Source organism: Podarcis raffonei, chromosome 8 (assembly GCF_027172205.1).
Source record: "Podarcis raffonei isolate rPodRaf1 chromosome 8, rPodRaf1.pri, whole genome shotgun sequence".
NCBI classification, from domain to species: domain Eukaryota; kingdom Metazoa; phylum Chordata; class Lepidosauria; order Squamata; family Lacertidae; genus Podarcis; species Podarcis raffonei.
The window spans coordinates 81,907,871-81,934,601 of record NC_070609.1 but is presented as its reverse complement, the minus strand read 5'-3'; the positions used below and the strand labels follow the sequence as shown (position 1 = coordinate 81,934,601).

At 44.9% G+C, this 26,731-nt stretch overlaps 1 protein-coding gene across 25 annotated transcripts in view; it reads left to right on the top strand.

Moving 5' to 3' along the window:
• Positions 1–9,206: 9,206 nt before the first annotated feature.
• The window catches only part of EIF4G3 (eukaryotic translation initiation factor 4 gamma 3), a 74,872-nt gene continuing 57,347 nt past the window's right edge, over positions 9,207–26,731 (top strand). For 9 of the 25 annotated variants that reach the window (XM_053401167.1, XM_053401160.1, XM_053401153.1 and 6 more), the window contains exons 1-2: positions 9,209–9,434; positions 24,890–24,965. Coding sequence is in view for 3 of the 25 variants with exons in the window: in XM_053401174.1 (XP_053257149.1) it covers positions 22,587–22,597; positions 24,890–24,965 (87 nt within the window). In the remaining 22 variants the exon portion in view is untranslated. Of the gene's footprint in view, positions 9,435–22,409; positions 22,598–24,871; positions 24,966–26,731 lie in introns of those variants that run through there. The other 16 variants (XM_053401169.1, XM_053401164.1, XM_053401168.1 and 13 more) reach the window with 6 other exon arrangements.

Below are 26,731 nucleotides of genomic sequence, written 5' to 3'. Positions count from 1 at the left end.
ATTCTGGTTTCTTCATCCTTGCTCTCAGTCCAGGCAGAGGCTGGTATGTCACAACTGAACAGTGACTTGAACCCAGATCTGCTTAACTAAACAAATACTCTCCTTTCAGAATTGCCTTGGGCCGTTTCCAGCTTGGTTAGAGTCAGGGCAGACCCACTGAAACTAATGAACCTCAGCTAGTTATGGCCATTACATTACATTACATTACATTACATGGACAAGTATTGGGTACAACTCTTGGTCCACAAAGGCTGGTTCAGATCCACAAACAGTAGCAGGTACTAATGTGTATCATTAGTAATCTTTCCCAGACTGCTTGTTTATCTTGTTTCATTATCTCTTCATACGCCACCTTAGGGGGTCTTTTTATACTTGTGTATTTTGTTCAATTTCTTATCCGTCCTTCACAGCAAGGCCCCAGGACAGGTCACAACTGTAAAATACACAGACAACGAAGAAAGCAAGAAAAGTGTAAAAGCAATTAAAAGCAGTTCCATATATTGTAATAAAACCAGGGAAATCCTGTATGTAAAAACAATGCAAACATTAGAAAACCTATTCCACCTATAAAAACAAGAGTTATTCCAATACTTACACAGACTGGGAAGAGAATCTCCATTTAAAAGGTTTGTTGAAAGAGGAATGTAACCAGCAGATGCCTGAAAGCTAACTAAGCAAAGAGGAAGAGATGAAGCAGGTATGTAAATAAGTCTTGCTAGAAGTGCACTCTTAATGCGAACAGTTGCAAGAAACTGCAGGGCACAAAACAAATGCACCTTATCTTGATGCCACCTCAACTCTTGCCAGCTGCCTGAAAGCAAAAGGAACCTGCAGTTTCATAAGAGTATATATTTAAAGAAGATTAATAAATGAGCAAATTAAGTTAATTTGGATATGCAGAAGATATTAAAAATAAATTTAAGGAACTGCAGAAAGGGGGAAGGAAGTCAAGTTTTGAAATGTCAAAATTATTGTAAAATTCAATGGTTTCACACAGGTGAGAAACCATTTGAATGCAATGAGTGTGGAAACGGCTTCAATCGGAGTGGACTTCTTACAAAACATCAACAAACTCATACGGGGAGAAACATCATGTAAGTGCTAGGGAAGTAGATAGAGGTTCAGTTGTAGTGGAAGTCTTACAAACCATCAAAAGACTCCGAGGGGTAAGAGCTGCAAGACTGGAAACTCTACAAGCCATCAATTAACTCAAAGAAGAGAAATGGTTTAAATAGAAGGAGTGTGGAATCTGCTTTGGTTATTATGGAATGCTTTTCCAAAACATCTACTGACTTCCATGGGGTGGAACCATTTTCTCTGAGTTGACACTTTCTTTTCAGGAAATCAATCTTTTTTTTAAAAAAAATGTAAAATTAGTGAAATGTGTAAACCTGAAAAGTAATAATAATAGTAGTAGTAGTAAAAGTAAAAGGAAGAAGGAACCTGTCCATTATCCAACAGGAAAGAAAGGGGACTTAGAAATATCAAAATGGAAAAGCCACTAGTGTCAACCCAGCTGGCATCATCTGCTCAGTTGTCACCCTGGTTAAAACACCAGCAGCCAATTTCACACTTCATCTTGGGGCCGGGGGTATGTTTTTTAGCATCTCTACAGGAAATACAGTTTTGAGGTGTGGCTTGCACACAAATGTCACAATTGAAGCACTTCCAAGATGGAGTCTCTTTTGTCAAGCATGGAGGAGGCTCGGGCAAGAAAGAGTAGAGGCCTCTGTAGAACCCGGCGAAGGCCTACTGGGGCAGTGCTGCCATGGTAACAACACTACTGCCAGCCAGCGCTGGTAGTGGTCTACAGGCCTTGTGTCCCAAAGTGACTCTGAATGTTGCAGCTGGCTTTACCTAAAGGTTGGGCCCTAGACTAGTCAACCCAGCCTTTCTTAATAGTGGGGTTGGAGAGCTGAAAAAAACAAATCATGTATTTGGTTTCAGATAGTACATGGGTTGTTGTTTAGTCATTTAGTCGTGTCCGACTCTTCGTGACCCCATGGACCAGAGCACGCCAGGCACTCCTGTCTTCCACTGCCTCCCACAGTTTGGTCAGACTCATGTTAGTAGCTTCGAGAACACTGTCCAACCATCTTGTCCTCTGTCGTCCCCTTCTCCTTGTGCCCTCCATCTTTCCCAACATCAGGGTCTTTTCCAGGGAGTCTTCTCTTCTCATGAGGTGGCCAAAGTATTGGAGCCTCAGCTTCAGGATCTGTCCTTCCAGTGAGCACTCAGGGCTGATTTCCTTCAGAATGGATAGCTTTGATCTTCTTGCAGTCCATGGGACTCTCAAGAGTCTCCTCCAGCACCATGGGGGCAGGTCTTTTGTTAGGGGTGCAGAACCTCAGTTTGTTATGTATTTTTGTTGATTTTTATTGAATGGGTGGGGGCAGCTGCCCTTCCCTGCCTTCCCCCCTTGGCTATACCCAGGTATACCTTTTTCAATCATGGTGCCCCTCCTTACAGAATACCCTCTCAATGGTGCCATACTTAAGCAGCAGGTTAAAGTTATCGGTCTTTTCCTGACTTCTTTTGGTCTCACCTTTTTCAGATTTCATTAAGCTGTTTTTGTTTTGTTTCCTATTATGTTGGTTCTACCCTGTGTGCCAATGTTTGTAAGCCACCTTCAAGTTCCTTTTTTTTTTTAATTGGGAAGTGAGATATGAATATTTTAAGTAAAGAAACCAAATTCTCTGCCGTCCCCTTCTCCTTTTCCAGGGTCTTTTCCAGGGAGTCTTCTCTTCTCATGAGGTGGCCAAAGTATTGGAGCCTCAGCTTCAGGATCTGTCCTTCCAGTGAGCACTCGGGGCTGATTTCCTTAAGAATGGAGAGGTTTGATCTTCTTAGTACATGGGTAGAAGAGTCTAAAAAGCCCAGGACACGCATTTTCACGGCCCTTTAGCAGCTATGGTGGCTCATTTACCAGAAGTAATGTATTTAGCATTAACTCTGGAAGTGTATACAATCTGGAGTGGATTTGGAGTGAGGCCTCAGATCTTGACTACGTTGACTCATACATTTGAATGCAGAGGATGTGTCCCTTATTGTACAACCATAGCCTGCTTTGTGCTCATGATGGTTTCAGGGCTGCCCTGGCCTGTACAGTGTTGGGATATCATGGAATCGTAGAGTTGGGAGGGACCACAATGGTCATCTAGTCCAACCCCTTGCAATGTCACACACATGCGCAAAGGGCCCCCCCCCCCAATCCTGAGGGCAACCAGGCGTCACCGATGCACGCTGCCCTGGCTTCCGCCCCAGGGAGGTCACTTTGGTGCTGCTCATGCAAGAGTTGGGCTTCACCCCCGAGATGCACTCCGTTGTCCCTGGAGACAGATGGATGCCAACAAATGCACTATTATTGCACCAATGCAATACAGTGGTACCTCGGGTTAAGAACTTAATTCGTTCCGGGGGTCCGTTTTTAACCTGAAAGTTCTTAACCTGAGGTACCACTTTAGCTAATGGGACCTCCTGCTGCCACTGCGCCGCCACCATGCGATTTCTGTTCACATCCTTAAGCAAAGTCCTTAACCTGAGGTGCTATTTCTGGGTTAGCGGAGTCTGTAACCTGAAGCGTCTGTAACCCGAGGTACCACTGTACATGCGTAAAAATGCATGCCTGTCTAGAGCAGCCCTAAGAGATGCCAGGATGTTCTGGTTTCATCTTTGTCTTGTATATCAAGCAGCAAACACTAGAGGTCAGGGCAGGCAAGGACTGCCTCCAAATGCAAGCTTCTCCTGTCTGGCAGTTGCCCTGATGCAGAAAACCTTGGCATTGCTCACAGAGACTTTAAATGAAAGGGGAGCACCCATCTCTTTAACCACCCCAAATGGTGATGTGCCAGGAAGTCAGGATTCGTGCAGCCCAGGCAGAGGAGGTACCTTCTACTGGTCTCCTTAACCTGGAGGGCAACAAACAGAGATCTCAGTGGTGTTTCTGGTCTTCTTGGGTCTGAAGGGCTGCAAATTGCCTTTCCCCATGCAATGCCCATTTGACGACTTCAATCTGCAGAACTGGCACATGACACTCGTTGCACATTTGTAAGAAATCAACATTTTAGTGTGGCAGCACCCACTCTTTGGAATTCCCTCCCTATTGTCACGGCACTATTTTTTAGCACTTTGTTTAAGCATGCCTAGGCAGACATGTGGAACGTTTACATGCATTTTAATCTGGTTTTTAGTTTATTGTAGATTTTCATTCTGCTTTGAAGGTTCGAAACAGTTGGTCTTCAGCTTTATTTACTGGTGATTCCATCGTTTTATTCTTTTGTGTAAACCATGCTGTGGGTTTTAAACAAAAGCAAAAAAACGCCAACAGCCACCAAGCTATATAAACTTGTATTAAATGAAATAAATGATAAATCCATGCTGCAGTGATGCCGAAGACTTCAAAGCAGGCATGGCTCTGATGGATGCCCAAAGCTGGTTTTGGTTTTCCACATTTGCTGTTCTTTAGAATTTAGACCATCCAGCTAAGAAAATAATTCAACGGCCTCTGTTTTATTTGACGTCGAGGGTGTACAGGGGAATGACAAGGGAGACCTCTGCCCTGAAATCAGATGCAGAGAGAAGGAAGACGGCGGTTGAAGGTACAACAGGAAAGGAATGTGGGATGTTTAGTAATGGACGTTTACCTTCAATAGAGTGGGAAATCTTTCTCAACAGAGTGTCCTCCAGAGGTCTTGGATGACACCCTCATGCTCTGGGGGTGCGTGGGAATTACAGTCCATAACATCTGCAGTGCACGAGGTTTGGGCAGGCTGCAGTTGGGGAGGATAAGATGACAACTGGACCAAGTTAATTCAGGGTGGAATTGTGTTGTTGTGGAAAGAGAGTTATAGAGAAGGTATTAATTAAACCCTGAGGTGTATTGTGAACTTAACGCTGTCTCTGATCACCCACAGTCAGCAGTTACTTGGGAATGGGGGAGGGTCAAGTTTTTCCAGGTCTAGCCCCCCCCTCCTGTTTTGTCCTCTGGTTTCTTGACCTACTGCAACCTTCAGGGAGCAGATGTTTTGGACTACAACTCCCATCATGTGCTGGCTGGGGCTGATGGGAACTGTAGTACAAAACATCTGGAGGAGACCTGCTCAGTGACGGCTCCTGTGGTGTCTCACACGCCTTCACCAACTATTGCAATTACCTGATGCATGTGGAGTGTCCGGTGCCAGAGAAAGTCGCGCTCCACCTGTGGAGAGGCATTATTTCCTATTCCAGCTTCCAGGACTGAATGAGTCATACAGTCAAAAACAGATCAAAGATTTGACCCTGGTCTTGCCTTTGGGGCCAGACCCCAACTCCAGTCACTTAATTCTCCCTTCTCATCCCAGGGGAGGGTTGCTGTGGTTACTGGGACACTAAGGAAATGCACTCTGCCCATGTTCACAGGTTATATATTTCTCCATTACAGTATCACATATTTAAAAGAGGAACAGCTGGGCTTTCTGAACTGCTCCTGGGGCTTTAGCCCTAGCTCCAGCAGAAGTTCTAACATATAACGGCTCCCTTTCAGATGTTATCTGGTTGGCATCTTTCTGTCTCGGGATGCAATGTGCCTTTGGGGGTGAAGTCAAGCCGTTGGAACATTGCAGTGCCTGCTGTGGCTGTAGAGTCCGATATGGGAGCACAAAATCTACATGAACCCCTTGCCTGTTCAGCAGATTCCCAGATTCAATGGACAGAGAGGTGCTAAAGGTAATTTTAAATTCTAGACTTAATGGTCTTAGTGGAGATGGTGGGGGCTCCCTCTTAGAGGGTGACGCGTATTTCTTTGGATCAGGCCAAAGTGGCAGCATCTTGTCCAGCAGTGCGCTGCATCTGATCTTGGAGGTAGCACATGAAACCATCATTTGGGAAGCTCCCTGGTCAAGCATTTGCTCTTGCATGCAGAGGGTCCCACTTTAAATCCCAGGGAGCATCCCTAGGTAGGGCTGTGCAACCACCTCCACCCTGAAACCATCTGGAGCTACTGCCAGTCTACATCAACCTTAGTGAGCTAGATGGATCACTGTTGTTGTTTAGTTGTTTAGTCGTGTCCGACTCTTTGTGACCCCATGGACCCAAGCACGCCAGGCACTCCTGTCTTCCACTGCCTCCCGCAGTTTGGTCAAACTCATGCTGGTAGCTTCAAGAACACTGTCCAACCATCTCGTCCTCTGTCGTCCCCTTCTCCTTGTGCCCTCCATCTTTCGGAACATCAGGGTCTTTTCCAGGGAGTCTTCTCTTCTCATGAGGTGGCCAAAGTACTGGAGCCTCAGCTTCACGATCTGTCCTTCCAGTGAGCACGCAGGGCTGATTTCCTTCAGAATGGAGAGGTTTGATCTTCTTGCAGTCCATGGGACTCTCAAGAGTCTCCTCCAGCAACATAACTCAAAAGCATCAATTCTTCGGCGATCAGCCTTCTTTATGGTCCAGCTCTCACTTCCATACATCGCTACTGGGAAAACCATAGCTTTTACTATACGGACCTTTATTGGCAAGGTAGATGGGTCACTGCTCTGTCTTAATTGGATTCACCTTATTTTTGTAGTTTTTAAATTGTTTGAAATGGTTTTTAAATGTCGTGCAGTGTTGTTTTAATTGTTGTCACCTGCTCTGGGACCTTAGCATGAAGGCTGGATAAGAAACTGGCAGTAATAACATAACCTCCAATATTTATCTGATCAAAATATTCCATTATCATCATTTTATTATTTATAGCCCACCTATCTGACTGGGTTTCCCCAGGCACTCCAGGCAGCTTCCAACATATATAAAAACAGAATAAAACATTAAACATTAAAAAAAAAATCTGACTGTTGATTTCAGGGCTGTGGGTTCAAGCTCCACATTGGGTGAAAGATTCCTCCATTGTAATGCCTTAAGAGAGAATATTATGAAAATGATATACAGGTGGTACATGACACCAGTCAAGCATGCAAAAATATATCATTTGCCCGATAATAAGTGTTGGAAATGTAAAGGAAATGAAGGCACATTCTTTCACCTTTGGTGGACGTGCCCAAGGATTAAGGCTTTCTGGGAGATGATATATAATGAAATGAAAAAGGTATTTAAATATACCTTCCTGAAGACCAGAGGCCTTTCTCCTGGGCATGGTCGGCCAATTGGTGCCAAAGAAGGACAGAACTTTTTTTATGTATGCAACAGCAGCAGCAAGAATTCTCATCGCAAAGTATTGGAAGACACAAGATCTACCCACCTTGGAAGAATGGCAGATGAAAGTGATAGACTATATGGAACTGGCGGAAATGACTGGCAGAATCCGAGACCAGGGAGAAGAGTTGGTGGAAGAAGATTGGAAGAAGTTTAAAGACTATTTGCAGAAACATTGTAAAATTAATGAATGCTAAAATGATGCTGGATTGAAATGAAGTGGCTTTAGCAATAAGGTTAAAAAGAATATGTAAAAATGGACTGATAACTAGATGAAAATATAAAGTTATAATATGTTAAGATATAGAATTAAGATAAAAACAAAGAGGGAAAGGATTTGCTGAATTAACTATGTGAATTGGAACACAAAAAAGGGAGGTGCGAGGAGGTCAGGAAACAAGTAATTGAAATATAAGATACGAAAAGATTGATCTGTTTTTAACTGTTCGTTATTCTTTCGTGTATTTTGTATTTTTTTTTGTATTTTTTTCTTTTTCTTTTTCTCTTTTTTAATCTGTAACTTTCTTTTGATTGGAAAATTTCAATAAATATATATTTTTTTAAAAAAAGAAAGATTCCTCCATTGCAGGGGTTTGGACCAGATGACCCTCACAGTCGCTTCCAGTTCTACAGTTCTGCGATTCTACATATACAGGGCTTCCTTCAGATGTCTTCTAGAGGATGTATAGTTACTTATCTCCTTGGCTAGGGGTTGTACAGTGGTAACTCAGGTTAAATACTTAATTCGTTCTTAACCTGAAACTGTTCTTAACCTGAAGCACCACTTTAGCTAATGGGGCCTGCCGCTGCGCCGCCGGAGCACAATTTCTGTTCTCATTCTGAAGCAGAGTTCTTAACCTGAAGCACTATTTCTGGGTTAGCGGAGTCTGTAACCTGAAGCATATGTAACCTGAGGTACCACTGTATAACTCATTTATCTGATGAAAATAGGGATGCCTCACTTAAGGCAAAGCAGGATGTTCCAGGATTAAATCAGAAACCAGGATGGCTTCTGTAAATCAACTACTGCCCATGGAAATTAGGGACACTTGGCGGGTCTGTAATAATAATAGTAGCAGCAGCAGCAAAAAATTATAATAATATAATATAATATAATATAATATAATATTAAAATGCAGCTCTGCTGCATGGGCGGGAGTCTAGACCTCCCCTAAAGTGCTGCCTTTAGGGTACCACCGGGGGATGAACTACTCCGAAGCAGAGACGCTGGCGAGGAGCGCCGGCTTTCCGAACCTTCCCGAGCAGCCGAAGTGGCTCGGCACGAGCGGGCGAGCGAGGTACGAACAGAGCGGCCGGAGTCGGCTTTCCCGAAGATACCCGAGCTCGGAAGCCTACAGCGCGCGGGCGCCTCCCCCTCCCCCCCCCACCCCGGCGCGACCCGCGACCCGCGACGCTGCTGTGGCAGCCGGAGGAGCCGAGCGCTTCCGGAGCTTGCCGAGCAGCCGAGCGCCCTCCTTCGTCGCCCGTCGTCGTCCTGCCGGACTGCTGGAGGCGGCCGCCAGCGCCATGTTGGATGCTCCGCTCCGTCCGTGAGGAGAATCCGCCGGCATCGCCCGCCCGACACTCGCCCGACGCCCGGGAGCCGCACCGCCGGGGCCAGGGGCACCGAAACCCGCCGAGGGCGGCGGCCCTATGAGCGGCGGCGCGGCCTGAGCGGCCCCCGCCCGACCCTTCGCCAGCCGAGCAGGCAGGCAAGCAGCCGCAGGAGCCGGCCGGGCGAAGAAGAGTAGCGGCGGCGGGAGGCGGCGGCGGCAGCGGCGCGGCAGCACTTGAGGGAGGCGGCGGCGGAGGGAGCAGGCCGGCCGCGTTGTCACGGAGACCGGCCGGGGGTGCTGGCCCGCCGGGCTGCCCCCGCCGCCGCCGCCGCCGCCCCGCCGCTCCCCGCCCCCTCAGGCAGCGGCGGCGGCCGCCCCGCCGCCGCCGGCCTGGTGGTGGCTCCGCTTGGCCATGAGCTTACCGCAGAAGGCGGCCCTCAAGCCCGGCGCGGCGGCGGTGGCGGCGGCGGCGGGAGCGGCCACGACCACGGGGACCCCCTCTGGTGGAGGGGTAGGGCCCGGAGGGCCGCCGCCTCCCGCTGCTGCTCCTGCCCCGCCGCCGCCTCCAGCAGCAGCGGCAGCAACCGGGCCGCCGCCACCGCCGCCGTCCCCTGCTGCTGCCGCCGCTGCCGCTGCTGCACCGGCTGTAGGAGCGGCGACGGCGCCTCCTCACCCCGCCAGCATCAGGGCTCTCCAGACACAGCCGCCCCAGCAGTATCCTTTGGCACCCATGGAGGGGCATGCATCGCTTCTCCATCCACCCGTCCATCCTCCCTCCCCCCCCCCAATGAGGGGCACGCGTGTAGCCAGGAGGCACGTGTGGACTTAGGAGGGGGGAATATCTGTGTGTCAGTCATGTAAAAACGGGTCCACTTGTCTGGAGGATCGTCTGAATGTATGGTGTCCTCTCTCTGGGAATGTGTGGATTTATGAGGGGACAAAAAGGGGTAGGTGTGTCATCTTTTGAGGAACCCGTGTGTAGCCAGGAGGACTTTGCCTTCTGTGGGGGAATGTGTGGATTTAGGGACTTGGAAGCGAGGAACGGGTGTAGCCTGGGTGTGTGTGTATGTTTCATATATGGAGAGCTTGAACTTATTTCGTGAAGATGGAAGGAAAAAAGGAACAGGAGCATCTCCTCTAAGAGGAAGTCAAGGAGCTGCTTCTAAAGATGGATGAGCGTGCAGGGGAAAGAAAAGGGGGCCCTAGAGAGAATGTAGGGGGAAGGAGATTAGAATAAGGTGTGGGGAGGTCAGATCTCTTCCCTTAAGGATGGAGGCAGCATGGAGTGGTTTTTGTGTGTGTCAGGGGTAGGTGGGGAGGATGGAGCTGTCCATCAGACAGTTTCAGGATGAATGTGTTGTGTGTACCTCAGAGGTGAACTGGGGGAAGGAGCAGGACCCAAACTTGTGTAGGCAAGAGGACCAACCTCTTCTCTACCGGAGGCCCCTCAGCATATGAAATATGGGTGGTGGGGGATGATATTACACATGCCCACCCTCTTTATTTCTCTGCTAGAAAGGAGGGTCCTCTCCCACACACTCTTGCCTGGCTGAGCCTCTCAGTGAAAGGGCCAGCATTTTTTATGTTCAAACAAAACAGGAAAAACAAATGTTGATGTCATACAGGACTAAGGCAGCTGTACTACAGTTTCTCTTTCACTTTGTAAGGAAAGGAAGGGCTCTCTTGCCTAGAGAGGAGGCGAGTTTTGGGCATGGCTCTTCCTCCAGAAGAGGACCCAAGAGGGTTGGCTTGGAGGGGAAAGTATCCTTGCTTTGTTTTTGAGGGAGACCAGTGTACATGTCTGTGTGTTTTACAACAGGAAGGGGAGGTGATGGATGGTGGGTGGGTGGAAAGGGAATCCCACCTGCCAGGAGTTGGGCCTGGTGCCTCTGTGTGTGTGCTGTGATACTCCTTTTTAATGCGGAAGAAGGGACACATACTTCAGGGTCTCCTTCTTTATTTGCAGAGAGTTTGTTATTCTTTGCACTTGCCAAAAAAGTGCAACTGTAAATGTTGTTCCCCAAGTGTGCTTATGCTGAGATTAAGACCACAGTCCTATGGAATTTAGTGGTACGTACTTCTGAGTGTAGGCATGCATGGGATTGGGTTAAAAGTCTGCTTGTTTGTTTTTAAATAAGAATTCGTTTGATGTAAACTATGAGCAGATTTTTCAGTTTTGTTCTTTGATTATGAATGTGAAGCTAGGATATTTATTTATTTATTGTCCTCTGTAAAATCTAGTTTTGGTGGGTTGGTGGAGTTGATAAGTTTATATAAAATATGTCTATTGAAATGGCGACCCTTAGGAAAGAGCATTCTTAACATAAAATGTGTTTAATATTTGCTGCTAGGACAGGAGTCTTATGAGGTAAATATTGCAGGAATCAGTTGAAAAGTGTGTGTATTAGAAAGGAAGGTATATAAATGAGAAATGGGTGTGCAATAGAAACAGCATATTAGCCTCTGCATAGAAGGATTTGTATGCATGTGTTAAAGGGAAGGGTTTTTTTGTAGACCAGTGAAATTAGATCTCTGGGAATATCAAAATATTTGATGAATTGGAGAAAACCTCATCCTCTGGATTAATGCCTGTGGATGGTGTCCAGAAGTGCTGGTTTTGCTTTGTCAGCAAGGTCAGCTGATGGTTCATAACAAAAGCAGATTTTCTCTTTATTGTAGGGACAGACTGTAACAGCTGTGAGATATTTACCTAGAACTTACTTCCCTTTCTGGCTTATCTACTGCTGGTTGAGGTAGGCACGTCAGACCTTATTAAAACCTGTAATTCTGTTGGCTTGCTTAACTGGATTTTTACTGAGTATGGTGCTGATTGTCAATTTAATTTTAATTCACGGAGTTCTTCAGATTCTTGTGTGGTACATATATAGTTTTACCAGTTCTCTGGTATTACTGGACAAATTGCAATACAGTATGTGGGAACTTCTTTAAAAGACCACATAGAGTAGCACTTGCCTTAAGTGTTGCTGCTTTGAGTTAAATCAGGGCAAGTTTCTTAGTTTTGAGTGCCTTGCCAAGGATTACAGTGGGAGTTTTGGCCTGCCTCAAGCAATTGAAGTGTATGCTGGGTTTGTTTTTGTCCAATTTCTACTGGATTTTCTGAGCGCACTTTGTGGCTGGAATGCAACACCTTTATGCCCAATAGCTATGGTAGTTAGCTTCTGCTTTCCTGGCTCTAGGGATGAAGCATGAACACACAAAACTTTCCAAAACCACTATTTTCTTGTAGTGAGTAAAGAATTAAAAGTGCATTTTAATTTTCCAACGTCTGTGAATGTCAGCTTAGTGTGACTGGGGAAGCTGGCCCTATTCTTTGCTGGAAAATGCTTTCACTTGTAGTAATTTTTAACCCTTAGCTCAGCTGTGCCCTCCATCCATGCATACTGTCATTGAAAGAAAAGGAGACCGGGTGCTTTTCTGGTCATTTAAAGAGGTGGCAGGTTTGTGTAAAGAAACCTTTTGGAAATGCAGTAGTGCTTTGTGTGGCAAAGTATAGTTGAACCTTTAAGAACAGGATATATATTGTAAGAGGGAGCTGCTAAAATATTACATATATAAAGTAGCTCAGTTTGGGGACGGGCCTCAGCTCAGCGGTAGAGCATCTGCTTTGCATGCAGAAGGCCCCTGGTTCAATCCCCAGTGGCATCTCCAGGTAGGATTGAAAAAGATTCCCTGCCTGAAAGCCTAGAGTCAAGTGCTAGAAATTCGCTGGGTGCCAGGTGCATTTTGCGACTTAGTGTGGGTCCAATGCAACCTTGTGCAAGATCTCTGGATGCCAGGTTGGTGACTGACAATCTCCATGGGACTGCCCTGCCCCCACCTTTCCTAAGCAGGTAAGCAGAAGAGCTTATTTACAACATTTTTAAACCATCTTTTCTTCTAAGGAGTACATGACTCACCCCCCCCACTTCCTCAGTTAATCCCTGCAACGACCCAGTGAGGTAGGCTAAGAGGCTGTGACTGGCCCAAGGTCACCCAGTGAGCTTCATGACTGAATGGGGATTTGAACTCTGATCTCCCAGGTCCTAGTCCGACACTCTTAATTGCTACACTGCACTGGCTTCCTAGAGTACTTCTGCTATGGGCAGGTGTATAAATTAAGTAGGTAAATAAATATGGGGAAAGCAAAATGTCACTTAGAGAGGGATCTGAACTATTTTCCTTGAATATTTTCTTTTATTTTGGATTTTTTTATTTGATGTTTTAATGTGTTGTAAAGTGCATTGAGATTTTTTTCCTTTAAAATATAAAGTGGTGTAGAAATGCAATGAATAATAATTACTATCATAACAATAAAAAATATAATAATAAGCACCACTGAGGGTGGGGAATGGCGCTTAGGCATTCTGTTGTGGCAACTGCAACCTAGAGTTAAAGTGCCATTTGGTAATAAGGTTATGTATCACTTCAGAGCTTCTGAGGTTTCTGCCTTAACGTTGAAAGAGGCTGATTTGAGTTGATGTGAATTGACTTGTGAACAAAAAAACAAATATTAGAGTCTTTGCTCTATTGTGAGTGCGCTGTTAACCTCTAGGTTAAATTACTGCAACAAGTTATACATGGGGCTATCGCTGAAGACAGTTCAAAAAAGTCAGCTTATGCAGAATTCAGTGGCCAGGTACCTTATCAGGGCAAGACAGTTTGAGCATGTAACACAAATCCTGATCCGACTGCACTGGCTGCCAGTTAGTTTTCGGGCCCAATTGTTCCAGGCCCAATTCAAAGTGCTGGTTTTCACCTATAAAGCCTTAAACAGCTCAGGACCAACATTGTGCCCTCTAGATGTTGATAGACTACAACTCCCATCATCTCTGATGGTTAAAATGCTGGTCGCTGGAGCTACTTGGAGTTAGAATCCAATGACATTTGGAATGCTTCTCTGCTTTAGAAGCTTTAGAAGCAGATAATCCATATATAAAAATGAAGGACCTGGAAAAAGAAAGAAGCTAGTGGCCCCTGGCACAAGCCTCATCTTTAATCCCCAGTGTAAAAACAGTTGCCCAGCCCTGCATTGGGGTTGTTGGATATTGGGAAAATAAATGTCCTGCAGGACAGGTGAGCTTTGAAAACTTACATGAGATGTGACCTTTAAGAGCCTTTTGATGTGCATTGAACTTGTGTATCAGGTAAAAGAATCTGCTCCTAATGTTATCTCCTCCTGTTCCTTCCAGGCAATTCAAAGGTTACCCCCTTTGAGCTTTTGGATTCCATTTAAATCTTTGTGTTTAGAGCCTGCTGAGTGCATGCAAAATGATACCTGATGGACCTTAGGCAGCAACAGTTAGTTAACAGGTACAGAGACTCAGTTGAGGCATAGCTCCAAGTTACGTTTTGTGATAGTTTCAAACCCAAAGGATGGTTTAGGTTCTAAGCATGTAACATATGCACTTTCTGCTTTGCTACTAGTGGGTGGGTGTGCCGCCCTACGTCTTGCTATAACTGCCTTGGTAGCGTTAATGAAAGGAACTTGTGCCCTGCAAAGCTTATGAAGCAAACCCTCTGGAAGTTCTTTTCTTCTTGCACATTTTGTCGCCTGACTTCCTCTTGGCCCTGATCTCCTTCATACAGTGCTATTTTTCTAGAAAAAGAGGTGCTGGAATTCAGCATGAACACCTCCCTTGTTCTTTTAGAATAGCAATGGCTCCCACCTGAGAGGTGCTGGAACTGAGTTCCTGTGAGTTCCTTTGAAAAAAACACCCTGATACATTAGTTTGTCAGACTCATAAGGGACCTTAAATACCCATAATTGGAGCAGTGAAACCACACAGGGTTGTTGTTTTTTGTCCTGCAGTTCCTTGTGGTTGTGTTGTGAAGTTCTTCCTCACTGCTACGCAAACATAGTCTTGTCTGATGTGAATACCTTCATTCCAAAGCAAAATGGTGTGTTAGTTTAACTCTTCAAGGGATAGTTCTAGCTTGGTTGGTCAGGAAACATCTAGTTGTAATAAAAAAGTACAGATCTGCAGGAGTTGTGTTACCTTTCAGTCTTCCATTATAGCTTAATGTCTGTGCAAGAGCGAATGAGAATTGGAGAAAGAATGTAGTAGTATATCACTGATTCCTCAGCTGTAAGGGGACACTAGTTATGGGTCCACCTGTCGAAGTCACTTCCTGTTTCCCTATCACCTATTGTGGCCCCCAAGAATTATTTACTAGGAGAGTGGCAGTCCACATGTATTTTTTTCGTCATCTGTTCACACACCTTCAGCTGTAGCTTGGGGATTCCTGTTTTTCATATTCTTAACTGATGATGCTGAATGTGGTTTCCCCATGCTTTCTCTCTGCTAGATGCTAGCAGTGGCTACTAGCCACAATGTCTATGTTCTCCTTCCACTGTCGGAAGCAGTAGGCCCCTGAATTCCAATTGCTAGGAATCACAAGTGGGGAGGTTGCTGCTGTTGTGCTCAGGCCCTGCTTGTGGCCTTCCCTTTGGGGCACCTGGTTAGCCACTCTTGAGAACAGGAGACTGGACCAGGAGGGCCCTGTTTGGCTTGACCCAGCTGCATGGCTGTCCTTAATGTTCTTATGCTGAAAGTGAGCAGCAGAGCAACTCTGAAGAAAACTTCACCTGAAGAAAAATGGCAAGAACACTGCGAGATGGAAGTTATCGCCACTTGCTCACATCCCCTCAACATCCCATCCCCATGCTCAACATATCAGTTGCAGCATGGTTGCCTTCAGCACCATCACAGACATTCTAGTTGCTTTGGGGGTTTTTGATGGACTCGCTCTCATGCCTTGTATTGGCTTTGGTCTGATTGTGGGGATAGACTCTGATCTGGAAAGCATCAGTAATTCTGTGACCATCTGGCTTGGGCAGAAATCAAAGATACATTGTCACAGAGTTCCAGAGACCATTTGCTTGGTCTCCTGATTTAGTGGCTGAGGATTTTTGATGTCATTTTTTCTTTTCTTTTGCAGTGCTTCTGCATTTGCCAGCAGGCTGGAGCACTACTGGAAGTTCAGCCATATTGCAGATATATGCCTTTGAGAATAAGAGTTGTATCTTTCTCTCCCTGCTCACTTATTGGGAAGACCTCATGGCTAGAGAGGGAGTATTCTTTCTGAGTCCTGAAATGAGAATTAAATTCTTCAATTTGAGGTGGTTTTTGTATGTTTGGGAGAGCCCAGGTTTTGCATTCCCAAATAAGCAACTGCTCTGTTAGCATGAAGCTTAGGCTCAGACTGCAGCTTTGAGAAACTGATCCTGTAAACAGCGGCTGCATTGCTAAATCATTTCCTTCTGGGCATGATCCATTTGAGCTTACATGTTCTTCCCATGGATCTGTATTAATGACTTATTTGGAAAGAAAAGCAGGGTTGGAGAAGGCCTCTTTTGCTGTAGCACTAAATATCTGAGGTGCATTTTGAGCATAATCTTATCATCTTCAGACATTTTTTCTCATTATTATTACTACTATTGCTATTTAGATTTATAAAAAAAACTTCACAGCCATATGCTACCAAAGCAGTGTACAGTAAGATAAAACAAGATGAAATACAAAAGAGACCGATGCAAACTAAAAACAGTAAAGCTGTTTCTACAGTTGGACAATTACTGTTCTATAAAATGGCTGTGCCACACTTCAGGGAAAGCCTTCTTAAGCAAAGATGTCTATAGTAGCTCCCTAAATATCAAGGTGCTCAGTGCCTGTTCGGTTTCAGTTGGTACTCAAACATTTGGTTGAATGTAAAGTAATTTCCTGGACCAGTGTTAGAAACTCAGATATATAAGCTAATTGGCAAATGGCACCTTAACTCTAAGTTGCAGTTGCCAAAACGGAATGTCTAGGTGCCATTTTCCCCCTAGTGGTGCTTATTTTTATATTTGTTGTTATTCATTTCATTTCCGTACCGCTTTATATTTTAAAGAAAAAACCTCAAAGCAGTTTACAACACATTAAAGCAGGATACAGTATAAACCAATCCGGAATAAAATTCAAGCTTCAAGGAAAATAGTTCAGATCCTTCTCTGAGTGACATTTTGCTTTCCCCATATTTATTTACCTACCTGCCCAATAGCAGAAGTACTCTAGGAAACCAGTGGGGTGTAGCAGTGTCAGACTAGGACCTGGGAGATCAGGGTTCAAATCCCCACTCAGTCAAGAAGCTCACTGGATGACCTTGGGCCAGTCACAGCCTCTTAACCTACCTCACAGGGTCATTGTAGGGATTAATGGGGGGGGGGAGGTGAACCATGTGCTTACTGGAAAAAAGGATGGGATATAAATTTCAGTGAATAAGCTCTTCTCCTTACCTACTTAAGAAAGCTGGAGGGGTAAGCCAGATGGAGATGTCAGTCGCCAACCTGGGGTCCAGAGATCTCCATGTGGTCGCAATTGGACCCACAACAGTTGCAAAACAGCCTAATGCCTGGTGAATTTCTAATAAGGTGAGGGCGAAGTGGGATTTAAACTGTAATCTGAATCTTAGGGTCAGGGTAGTATTGGCAGTGTGAAGGGTAGGAGACTGGACTTGCACCTAAAAACAACATCATTCCCTTGTGCTCAGCTTTACTTTTTATTTTTATTTTTTTGGTAGAAAATGGGAGTTTTTTGGAATTTCGTTTTCTACTCTGAGGAGGAGTACAGAAGCAGCACGATACAGGACTTGGGTACAGTTTGCAAAATTAGAAAATGAGGTATTTGGAAAGCATTGATTGGAAGGCTGTGTTTACCCAAATAACATACAGTCCAGCTTGATGCAAGCCTTTGGTGTGAGGCATTGATCAACCAAGAGCATGTCTTACAACTTCAACCAACAGATCTCACAGTTACCACTTCATGCCTTAGCTCTGATGCATTCTCTGCATTCACTCTCCCAAGTGTTAAGATCAGCAGAGGGGACTTTCTTTGTAGTTCCCCCATCCACATCCATTTTGGGTGTAGCAACCCAAGAGAACACATTCTCTGTGGCATCCTCTAAGCTATGGAATTCCCTCTCCATCAGGGTGTGCCTGGTTCCTTCATTATGTAGTTTTTGTCATGTGTGAAGATACACCTCTTTATCTGGTCTTTGACACCAGAGAGAGAGATTTTCAAGAACCTATTCCTGTGACTAATTTGTTCTAAACTTCTTTTAATGCTGTATTTTTAAATAGGTTGGGACTTGCCTTGAAACCTCATTAGAGGGTAACAACTCTAATAAATAATGCTAAAAATACTGAAGTGAAGGACTTCAAAAAGTTACCATTAGAACCTGGCACAGTGGTCATGTTTGAGAGTTATACTAAGTCCACCACCCTCCAGTTATTGTACTGGTCAGCATGCCAATAATAAGGGATGATGGAAGCTGAATTTCAAGAACACCTGGACAGCTACAAGTTGGAAGCAGTGTTCGAAACTCTCATTGTCCTAGGCGTATTTTGCGACAAGGAATTTCATTAGCATGAGCAGTTTCTGACTGCACCTAAGACTGCACCTAAGATTTCAGATTAAAACTGCAGAGTGGAAGGAAGGGAGGACCTTTTTTCTGCCTCCCCACTTCCAGCTATTCTCTGAAGACTGGAGAAAGACCCTCTTAAGAATATTAGGAGGGTGGGCAGCGGAAGGACTACACCATGTGAAAAATGAACATAATATTTTAGCTTCAGTTCATTCATTTTCAGCTTTGTATTATTATTTATCTTTAAAAAAATTCCGTTGTTGTGCCCATAACCTAGGTTTAAGGTGCCATTTAGCTCCACCTTTCATATCTCAGTTTCTAACACTGGTTGCAAGAGCATGTGAATGAGCCAGAGGCTCACATGCTCCCCAATCCTCTTCCCACCCCCATGTGGCCAAGAGGAGGCATGCTTGAAACAAACCATAGTTAACATGAAGTCGAGTTTGTTTGTCTGTCTAGAGCAACATCAGTTCATAAGCAAAAGTGGAAGGGAAAAACCATGTTGGACAAAGAGCAGCAGTGGAGCATGTGAACCTGGAGGTCACTAAACTATAGCTTGGCATGAAGTCCAGATGTGGCCAATAGATGTTTACAACTGCTGTTGAAGCCACAAGGCTGTGCCTTGAAATGAACTGCAGTCACATTCGTAACTGGCTTTGCCTAGCATGCTCCTTTATTTTAAGACCCAGGACAGTGGGGAACTTATTATTTTAGGTTTCATTATCATTCTTAACTGAAGGTGTTAGTGGTGAGGTCATGAAGAGAAATTGTGGGGTGAATTCATAACCTTAAGCTCTTTTTAGGATGGCCTGGGGTTAAGCCTCTCTTGGCTGTGAACAGAGCCTCTGGAATGCAGTCAAATAATTGCAGGGACCTGGTTTTTTAAATGGTACCCTTGGGCGTGAATGCTAATCAGAAGAAACTAGACTTACACGTTGCCTTTTGACATTTATTTTGAAGCTATTTCTTTGAGCTAGAAGGACTGGGTTTATGTGGTGACACTCAGTGATCTCAATGTTTTGTTGTTTAAAGTATTCTGGTCAGACTCAGTCTCTGTTAACACCACAATTTGCTTCTAAATGGCGCTTAACTCTTGGAGTCTTGCATTATGTATTTTCACAAATCTCTCCAGAAGGAAATGAAGAAAACGTTCCCAGGTTATGAAGAAAAGGTCAGGATTGTACATTTCCTGTCACTTGCTTTTCTCACTTTTCACTTTGTGGTTTGATGCAGGATAGGGCGTTCTGTTCCTGGAATGTGAGCTCCCTAGCGGAACAAGAGCAAAATGTGTTGGTTCTATCAAGCTGTGCTTGTGAGTGGACAATGCCTGCGTTTCTGGCTGCTTGGGAGGCCGTGTGATGCTCATGCAAGAGTCCTTTTCTGCCTGGCAGCTGAGGAGATGTCCCCTGAAGAGCTGGCCCAGTGGGTCTCCCTCCCTGCCTCCCCTCCCTTTCTCCCTCATTCTTTTTCTGCTCTGTGCTCTGCCATTCAAAAGACTGGCATTGACCAGGGAGACAAAGAGTTCTTTCAGGCCCTGAGCTTTTGTTAATGCTCCCAAGTTTCCCTTCCCTGCTCCCTCCTCTGATTGTTAATGAATGTTGCACAGTTGTAGCAAGAGTCAGGGGTATATTCCATTCATATTTCTGCATCCTTCTGGAGAGGAAGCGGTGCTCCTGAACAGATATTTGGCTGATCTCACCATAACCAGGTCTATGCCCTGATCAGTAGTAATCCTCTCCACAGAGGCAAGGTGCTTGCTGGCTTAAGTGACTTCCACTGGACAATGTGCTTCTGCCCTTTCACAATGGATGATGGGCTTGAAAAGCTGTCATTTTAATTTTTGTGGGTATAAAACCCACCCCATCCCAGTGCTTCATGGTAGCTGAGGAGTGACACTCCTTTGAGCCTTTGTATCACAAGCCTTAAGTCTGGCAGACTTGAATGGCAGATATCTCCACAAGCAGTGCTAGGATCTTCTAAGTCATTCTGATAGGTCTGCTCCTTGTAGGCTTTTGCAGTACTAGGGTGGTGTAGCCAAGGTGGCCTGACACTCTGATTATATTAGTTTGAATTGCTAAATAGCAAAACAATTTTGTGTGTGTGTGTGTTGAGTTCCCACGTGTGCGTTTTCCCATTTTTTGCTACTGTCCCTTTCCTCTTTGTCCTCAAGTAACAGATTGCTGGTGAGTCAGCAACTAGCCCTAATGGATATGCTTTACCTCCACTCTTGCAGGCAGCATGTCTCTGAATACCATTTGCTGAGAATCTCAAGTGGGGAGAGTGTTGCTGTTGTGTTCAGGTCTTGCTTGCAGGCTTCCCATTGCGGTGTCTGGTAGGGGATAGGATGCTTGATCGTTCGCTGGCCCGATCTACTAGGTTGTTATATTCCTGTGGAAGAATGCAGGGGCATGAATGATGACACCCTCCATCAGTTTAATAATTAATTTTCTTTGCATCTAATTAATAAACAGTACTAGAATGTAGTTTAATCTTTTATGGCTGGCAGGTATTTAATGACTAGAAATGATTGCTATGTGAAAAACAGTTCACTTTCTGCAAGGTGCCATCTCTTTTTGAATTCCCTGGTATAGAAATGAAATCTCTTGTGCACAATCCAGGAAGTGAATTTAGCGTGGTATTCCTGGCATAGCAAGCCTTGTTAAGCAGGTGTGTGCCTGTTTTAAGCAAGAACTCTCCTATCCTTTGACAAAATGTTTCTCCCAGGCGTCATCTGAAGTAACATAGGATCAGTGCAGGGGAGGTGCTGTTTGAAAGTGTAGCTGGGCCAGGTTCGAGGTTCTGGTTTTAGCATATAAAGCCCTGGGCAACTTAGGCCCACAATACCTTAAGGACTGCCTTCCCCTATACACCCCAGGTCACTGAGATCTTCTGGAAGAATGCTGTTAGTGGTCCCCCATGGACCAGAAGCATGACTCATGACAGCAAGAAGCCATCTCTTCAGTATTGTGGGCTGAGGTCGGTGTAACTCCCTCCCAATAGAAGTCAAGGCAGCCACTGTCCCTGCTGAGTTTCTGGTGCCTGGTTAAACCATTTTAATTTAAGAGGGTTTGTATCATCTGTTCCTTCTCTGGTGTTTATTTGTTTATATTCTCAGGTTTTTAAAATTCTGTTATTTAATGTAGGTAAGCCCCAATATTTTCTAGTGCGAGGTGAACGGTTGCTAGTGGGAAGCAGGAAGTCCTCCTTCCTGCACTGACTCAAGTGTTTACCCACCCCCCTGTCTGGTATGCTCCAGCAATTGCATTTCTCAGCTTACACCGGGAAGTTACCATGAGCTATGAACCCCAGTTTTAGAAGCTGCTTTTGTGAAAATGCATTAAAATCCTTAAAAAAGGGCATATTGCTTTTGCAGCATCCTGAGGTGTCCTTCACACATTGTAATAGCTCTTTGAGAGCCACTTTTCTGCTGGTTCATCCTATCATATGTGGCACCAGTGGGGAAGAAGATAGGTAGCTTGCCCCCTCCTTGTTGCTAGAAAGACTCTTTCCACATGCTTCCCACACCCCCAGACAGTGCTTTGCCACCCCCTTTTTCTGGTGCCACTGCTACGTCTCAAGGCACTGCTGAAATGTTTCTAAAGACCTGCAGCCAAGTAGGTGATTGTAGCTGCTTGAGTCTGTGCTGCCTGGTCAGATCAGGGATGGTCACCTGACAACGGGTCTGTGTAGCTAGCCTACCACCTCCCCCCACCTCCCTTTGGTTGTAGGCCTCCTGGGTCCTGAACCTCTGGAAAAACAGCTCCAGCTGCTGCTGCATTGTAACATGTATCTGAGCTCCACTTTCTTTGACAGTTTGCTAAATGTATTCTGAATTTCTCAGTGAAGGCGCTCCCTGCCTTAAAAAAAAAAGCAAAGCTTAACTGTGAGTTATTTGTCTTCATAGTTGGAACGACTTTGATTATTAACCTTGCCAGTGTTTGTAGCTTGGAAATTGCACCAAGGAGCAGAGAAAGAAGGAAGCTGGTCAGTGCCGAGGCTGCTCTGTATGTGGGTGTAATGCAAGTTCATGCAAGGGGAATACGAAACAGGAGCAGTGCTTGGCCGCAGGGGAAAGAGGCTGTTTTGTTCAGCCCATTTCTTGACTTCCTAATAAATAGTGTACATTAAGCAAGGATCATGTAGCCTGGATTTCAAAATACAGAGGGCACGTGTTCTGCTCTGTCACTGCCCTGCTTTTTGTGATGTGATACGTCACATGGTGGGCTCCTTATTTTTAAGGCATGTGCCTTGTTTGTCGGCTCCAGTTACTGTTTCTTGATGATCAGAAGGCAGCCGGTGAACCGGTCGCTCTGTCAGAAATGGACTTCCTTACTAGGGACCGGCATGGAACTTTCTAATCCAACTCACCATTGTGTGGGATTGTATTTGAGAACCTCATGAAGTGAGCCTGGGATTCTGTTCTCGGATTTCTTCCAAACTCACAGCCTGAAGGTCGCCAGTGCAATGTGTATGAGGTGAGTTGGCTTCAATCTTTGCTGTCTGGGGCTGATGGGCATGGTCTTATTAAAACAGCTGAAAGGCGCCTGGTTCAGAAAGGCTGCCGCTCACTCTGCTTCTCTTTGATCATTATATCCTGCTTTGTCTTTAAATTTTGGACTGTGTAGGGTTAAGGCTCCACATTCTTTGGCGACTTCAGATATCTAAATTGGAGAGACAAAGGAGTGGCACTGCTGTTGCTATCCCAACAGAGCTGGGAGGTGTTTTGTGCTGAAAAATGGCCACATTGCCCTCCTTCCGTGTGGGTGGCATCTCAGTGTTCCCCCTTGGTAACAGACGTTGCTGTCTAAAGCTTCTTGTGACTCCTGTCCACAAACAGGTAGAGGCTCATGTCCAAGCAGAGTTTAGAAGGGTTCTGTTGGCTGGGCTCCTGCAAAGTAGCCATGGCTAGGTGACGCTTCTGCCTCACTCTTGTCTGTTGCCCTGTGGTGCTGGACGGGGCATGCAGCTGTGTAAACAAGCCAGAGCAGATTTTGGCATGCCGTCAAGATCTCAGGGGTGTATTTTATTAGTCCAAGCCAGCATGCAGGAGGGGCGGGGGCAGAAGGGAAGTTCTGGCCCCTTGCCAGGTGAGGTTCAAATTGCAGTGGAGCTTTTGTGGAAATGTTGCGTGTTCATAGTTCTGGAATGATGAGGGCCTGACTTTATCTCATGCCAGGAGGTGGGAGGGGAGCCCCACAAGGTTTGCAGAGCTCAGTCCATTGCCACATAAGTCAGCAAGTCCTGTGGTATCCCAACATGAAGGTTTGTTTGTTTGCCGTGGCAGGAATGTTCGTGGGCAACCAGGGTGAGCAATTGTCTCCCATGCTTTCATCCTTCAGGATGTGTTCTTTACACTCCGGTAAACTTGACTCCTCGCTTGTTAACTATTTCTAGAAGGTTTGTAAGTGTGGTTTCTCTCCACTGTAGCAGACTGTTCGTACAGCTACCACCACCTCAGTAAGCTCCAGGCCACAGAGTTCCTCCCTGTCAGGTTCTTTTTCCTGGGGATGGTGTGTAGAAACGAGCATTGTCTCTTAGCTGAGTGCAAAGGTCCCAGTTCCGGTTGTGTGAGGTCAGCTGCTGCTGTTGTCAGTTATTTTCAAATGCCTTGGATAGGTTCTGGTTTTGTGGTTTGATAAAATTTAAGGGAGAATAGACACAGAAGCAACAGGACAGGACAGGCACCTTATGGGAGAGTGGTCTAGCTGCTTGCATTTGAGTAGTAATATTATCTTTTGGTGCTTTTCGAAAGAGTGATAATCTGCAATTTGGTGTTTACTGCCCTGGTTCTCCAGTACTTGAACCACACTCTGATGGAAGCATGCTGTTCTGGAGAGAAACACTGCCTGTTTTTTTGGTTTTTAATTGGAGCTCAGTTTAAGTTGAGGCAATTTTAGGGACAACACGCTTTTTCCTTCCTCTCTTGCCTGACCATTCTTCTCTTCATAATGAGTGTGGGAGCCTCCTTGTGTTGATAGGAAGTTCTTTATAAGCTGGCGGAAATTCATCCTCTGAACCTCTTAGCAAGTGACCACACTGCTTTAAGAAGGAAACTAGTAGTTTATGAGAGAGCTTAATTCTGTTGCAGAGGATTCTAATTGCTGAATCACATATATTTTATTTTACCAAACCTTTTATTGTTATCCTTCTGTGGCATTAGAAAAAAACCTTTTTTGCTACACCTTTATTTACAGTGTGGATATTCTGGATTATTGCAGCTCTTTTAATTGCAAGTTTAGGGCAGCCAATCAAAGGCAGCTTTCCTTTAAGCTACAAAATTCTCAGCCTGTTAAGAAGTGAATTCTAGTTCCCAGAACTGCTTTTAAGTAGGGAAAAGGATTAATAGAGTGAAATGCCACTCTCTCTCTCTTTCTTCCTGCATTGTTGGAGACTCAGGCCTGGCCTCCGTCAGACGGATCTGCAGCTGACGAGCTGTTTTCCTGGGTGACTGAAAGAGGGTGGCCATTTTATATTGAAAATAAAAATTGGGTCGTCTGTTACAACTCTCAGCTTAGATCTCTCATTTACTCAGGTCTATTGATTTTGTTTTACTGTATCTGGTCACATCTTCTGGGAAGCTAGTTTTCGGCCGTAGAAATTATTCCAGCTGCAGTGTTGAATGTGAGCCCCTTTTCATTGTGGTTTCTGGCATTTGGTAAAAACTTTTGTTTTTATGCTAGTATGGGCAAAGGATTTCACATATTTCTTTCCTGCCAAATACACTTTCCTCTAGACTTTTGTGTTTTCCTTGATTTGCTGCTTTACAGAATCCCCCGGGGACCTGTGCAGCAGCCCCTGGAGGATCGAATCTTCACTCCAACCGTCTCAGCTGTGTACAGCACTGTAAGTATTCCCCAGCAGTTTTGCCAAGTTCTTTGGTTCCTGTGTAGTTGTGGTTTGCTTAAGTAACACTGCTTTTCCTCCTGCAGCTAATCAACTGGATATGAGCTCTTAGAGCTTTGTGGGGCTGTGTGGAAAGTTTAGCTGCCTCCAGCCACAGAACAATCCTGGGACTCAAGTGTGTAATCTTCATTTAGAAAAGCAGCTCTGTTTTAAAACCACTTGTTTAATTCAAAATAAGCAAATGAATAATTCAGAGTTGAACTTTCTCAACAGAAACTGCTGGTTTAGGAAGATGCCCTCATTCAGGCCTCTTCTGCCCAGTATCTTTGGCAGGTGAGACCTGATTCAGATAACATGTTTGCAGTGCAATCACAACTCCTCAATATAAGCTGCAAAAGTTCTTAAAGTCTTTTGGGTGCTCTTTAACATAGTTGCTGGAGTTACACTAAAAAAGGAATGAGTTCTTATGGAAGGCAAGAATGAAAGAGTCTGCCACATATTGACTGTGGTGCTAAATTGTTCTAGTACTGGAGCTCAGTTAAAGGCTGCTCCTCAAATGGTGTCTTGTGGGTTGTGTGTGTGTGTGTGTGTGTGTGTGTTTGCCTTTCTTTGCCCATAATGGGTGGATGCCCAAGAGGTGTCTTCTGTGCCTGGCTTCTGAACAGGTAGCCCACAGTGAAGTGACTCTTCCAGAAAAGAGATTAGGAAGGATTAGCTGATCTAGCCACTCTGGGTTTATGCCAAAGATGTGGGTCAGGAGGCCGGGCTATTTGGCTGTGTGACTGTTGCTGAGCTGTGAGAAAAATGCTGCATTTTTTAAAGGCACGATATGAGCATCAAGGCAGTGAGACCCACTGCTAATGAACTAGCCCAGATGGCCACCAACACTGTTTATTTTTTCATTACAGAGGTCACATTCACACCATGCATTTAAAGCACATGGCTTCTCCAGAGGAATCCTGGGAATTATAGTTTAAGGGTGCTGGGAATTGTAGCTCTGGGAGGGGTAAACTACAGTTCCCATGTTTATTGGGGGGGCATGTGCTTTAAATGGATGGTGTGAATGTGACCTATGTTGTATCCTTGTGCATTGCCTAAATTGCATTTTAGAAAAAATACAGAAATAACTTAAGTAGATCTTCCAAAGTCTTTGGTAGGCATATTTCTCAAGGACTGCGTAACTTCTGAGAAAACATGCATGTGTTACAAATACCCAGAGGGTGGGGTGTTAGTTACTGGGGGCCATTGTTTTTTCCACTGTGAGATGGAAAGTAAATTCCCTCCTTTTTGGTTGGTAGAATGATAAATAGTCGTAATTTGAGAGCTGAACACATGACAGAGCTCTGGTAACTGGAGGGTGCAATTTAGGAATACAGTACACAATCACCTATACAGGCACCTTGAACAATCTTGGCAAAATACATCACTTGGCTTCTGGTGTCTTTGACAGCTTGTCAGTCGGTGTGTCCCATGACAAGCAAATAGTAGTAGTAGTAATTATTATTATTATTAATTGTAATTATGACTGTATTGTAATTATAACTATTATTATTATTATTATTATTATTATTATTATTATTATTATTATTATTTGTACCCCACCCATGTAACTGGGTTGCCCCATCCACTCTGGGTGGCTTCCATCATATATAAAAACATAATAAAACATTATACATTAAAACACTTCCCTATACGTGACTGCCTTCAGATGTCTTCTAAAGGTTATATAGTTACTCATCTCCTTGACATCTGATGGTAGGGCGCCA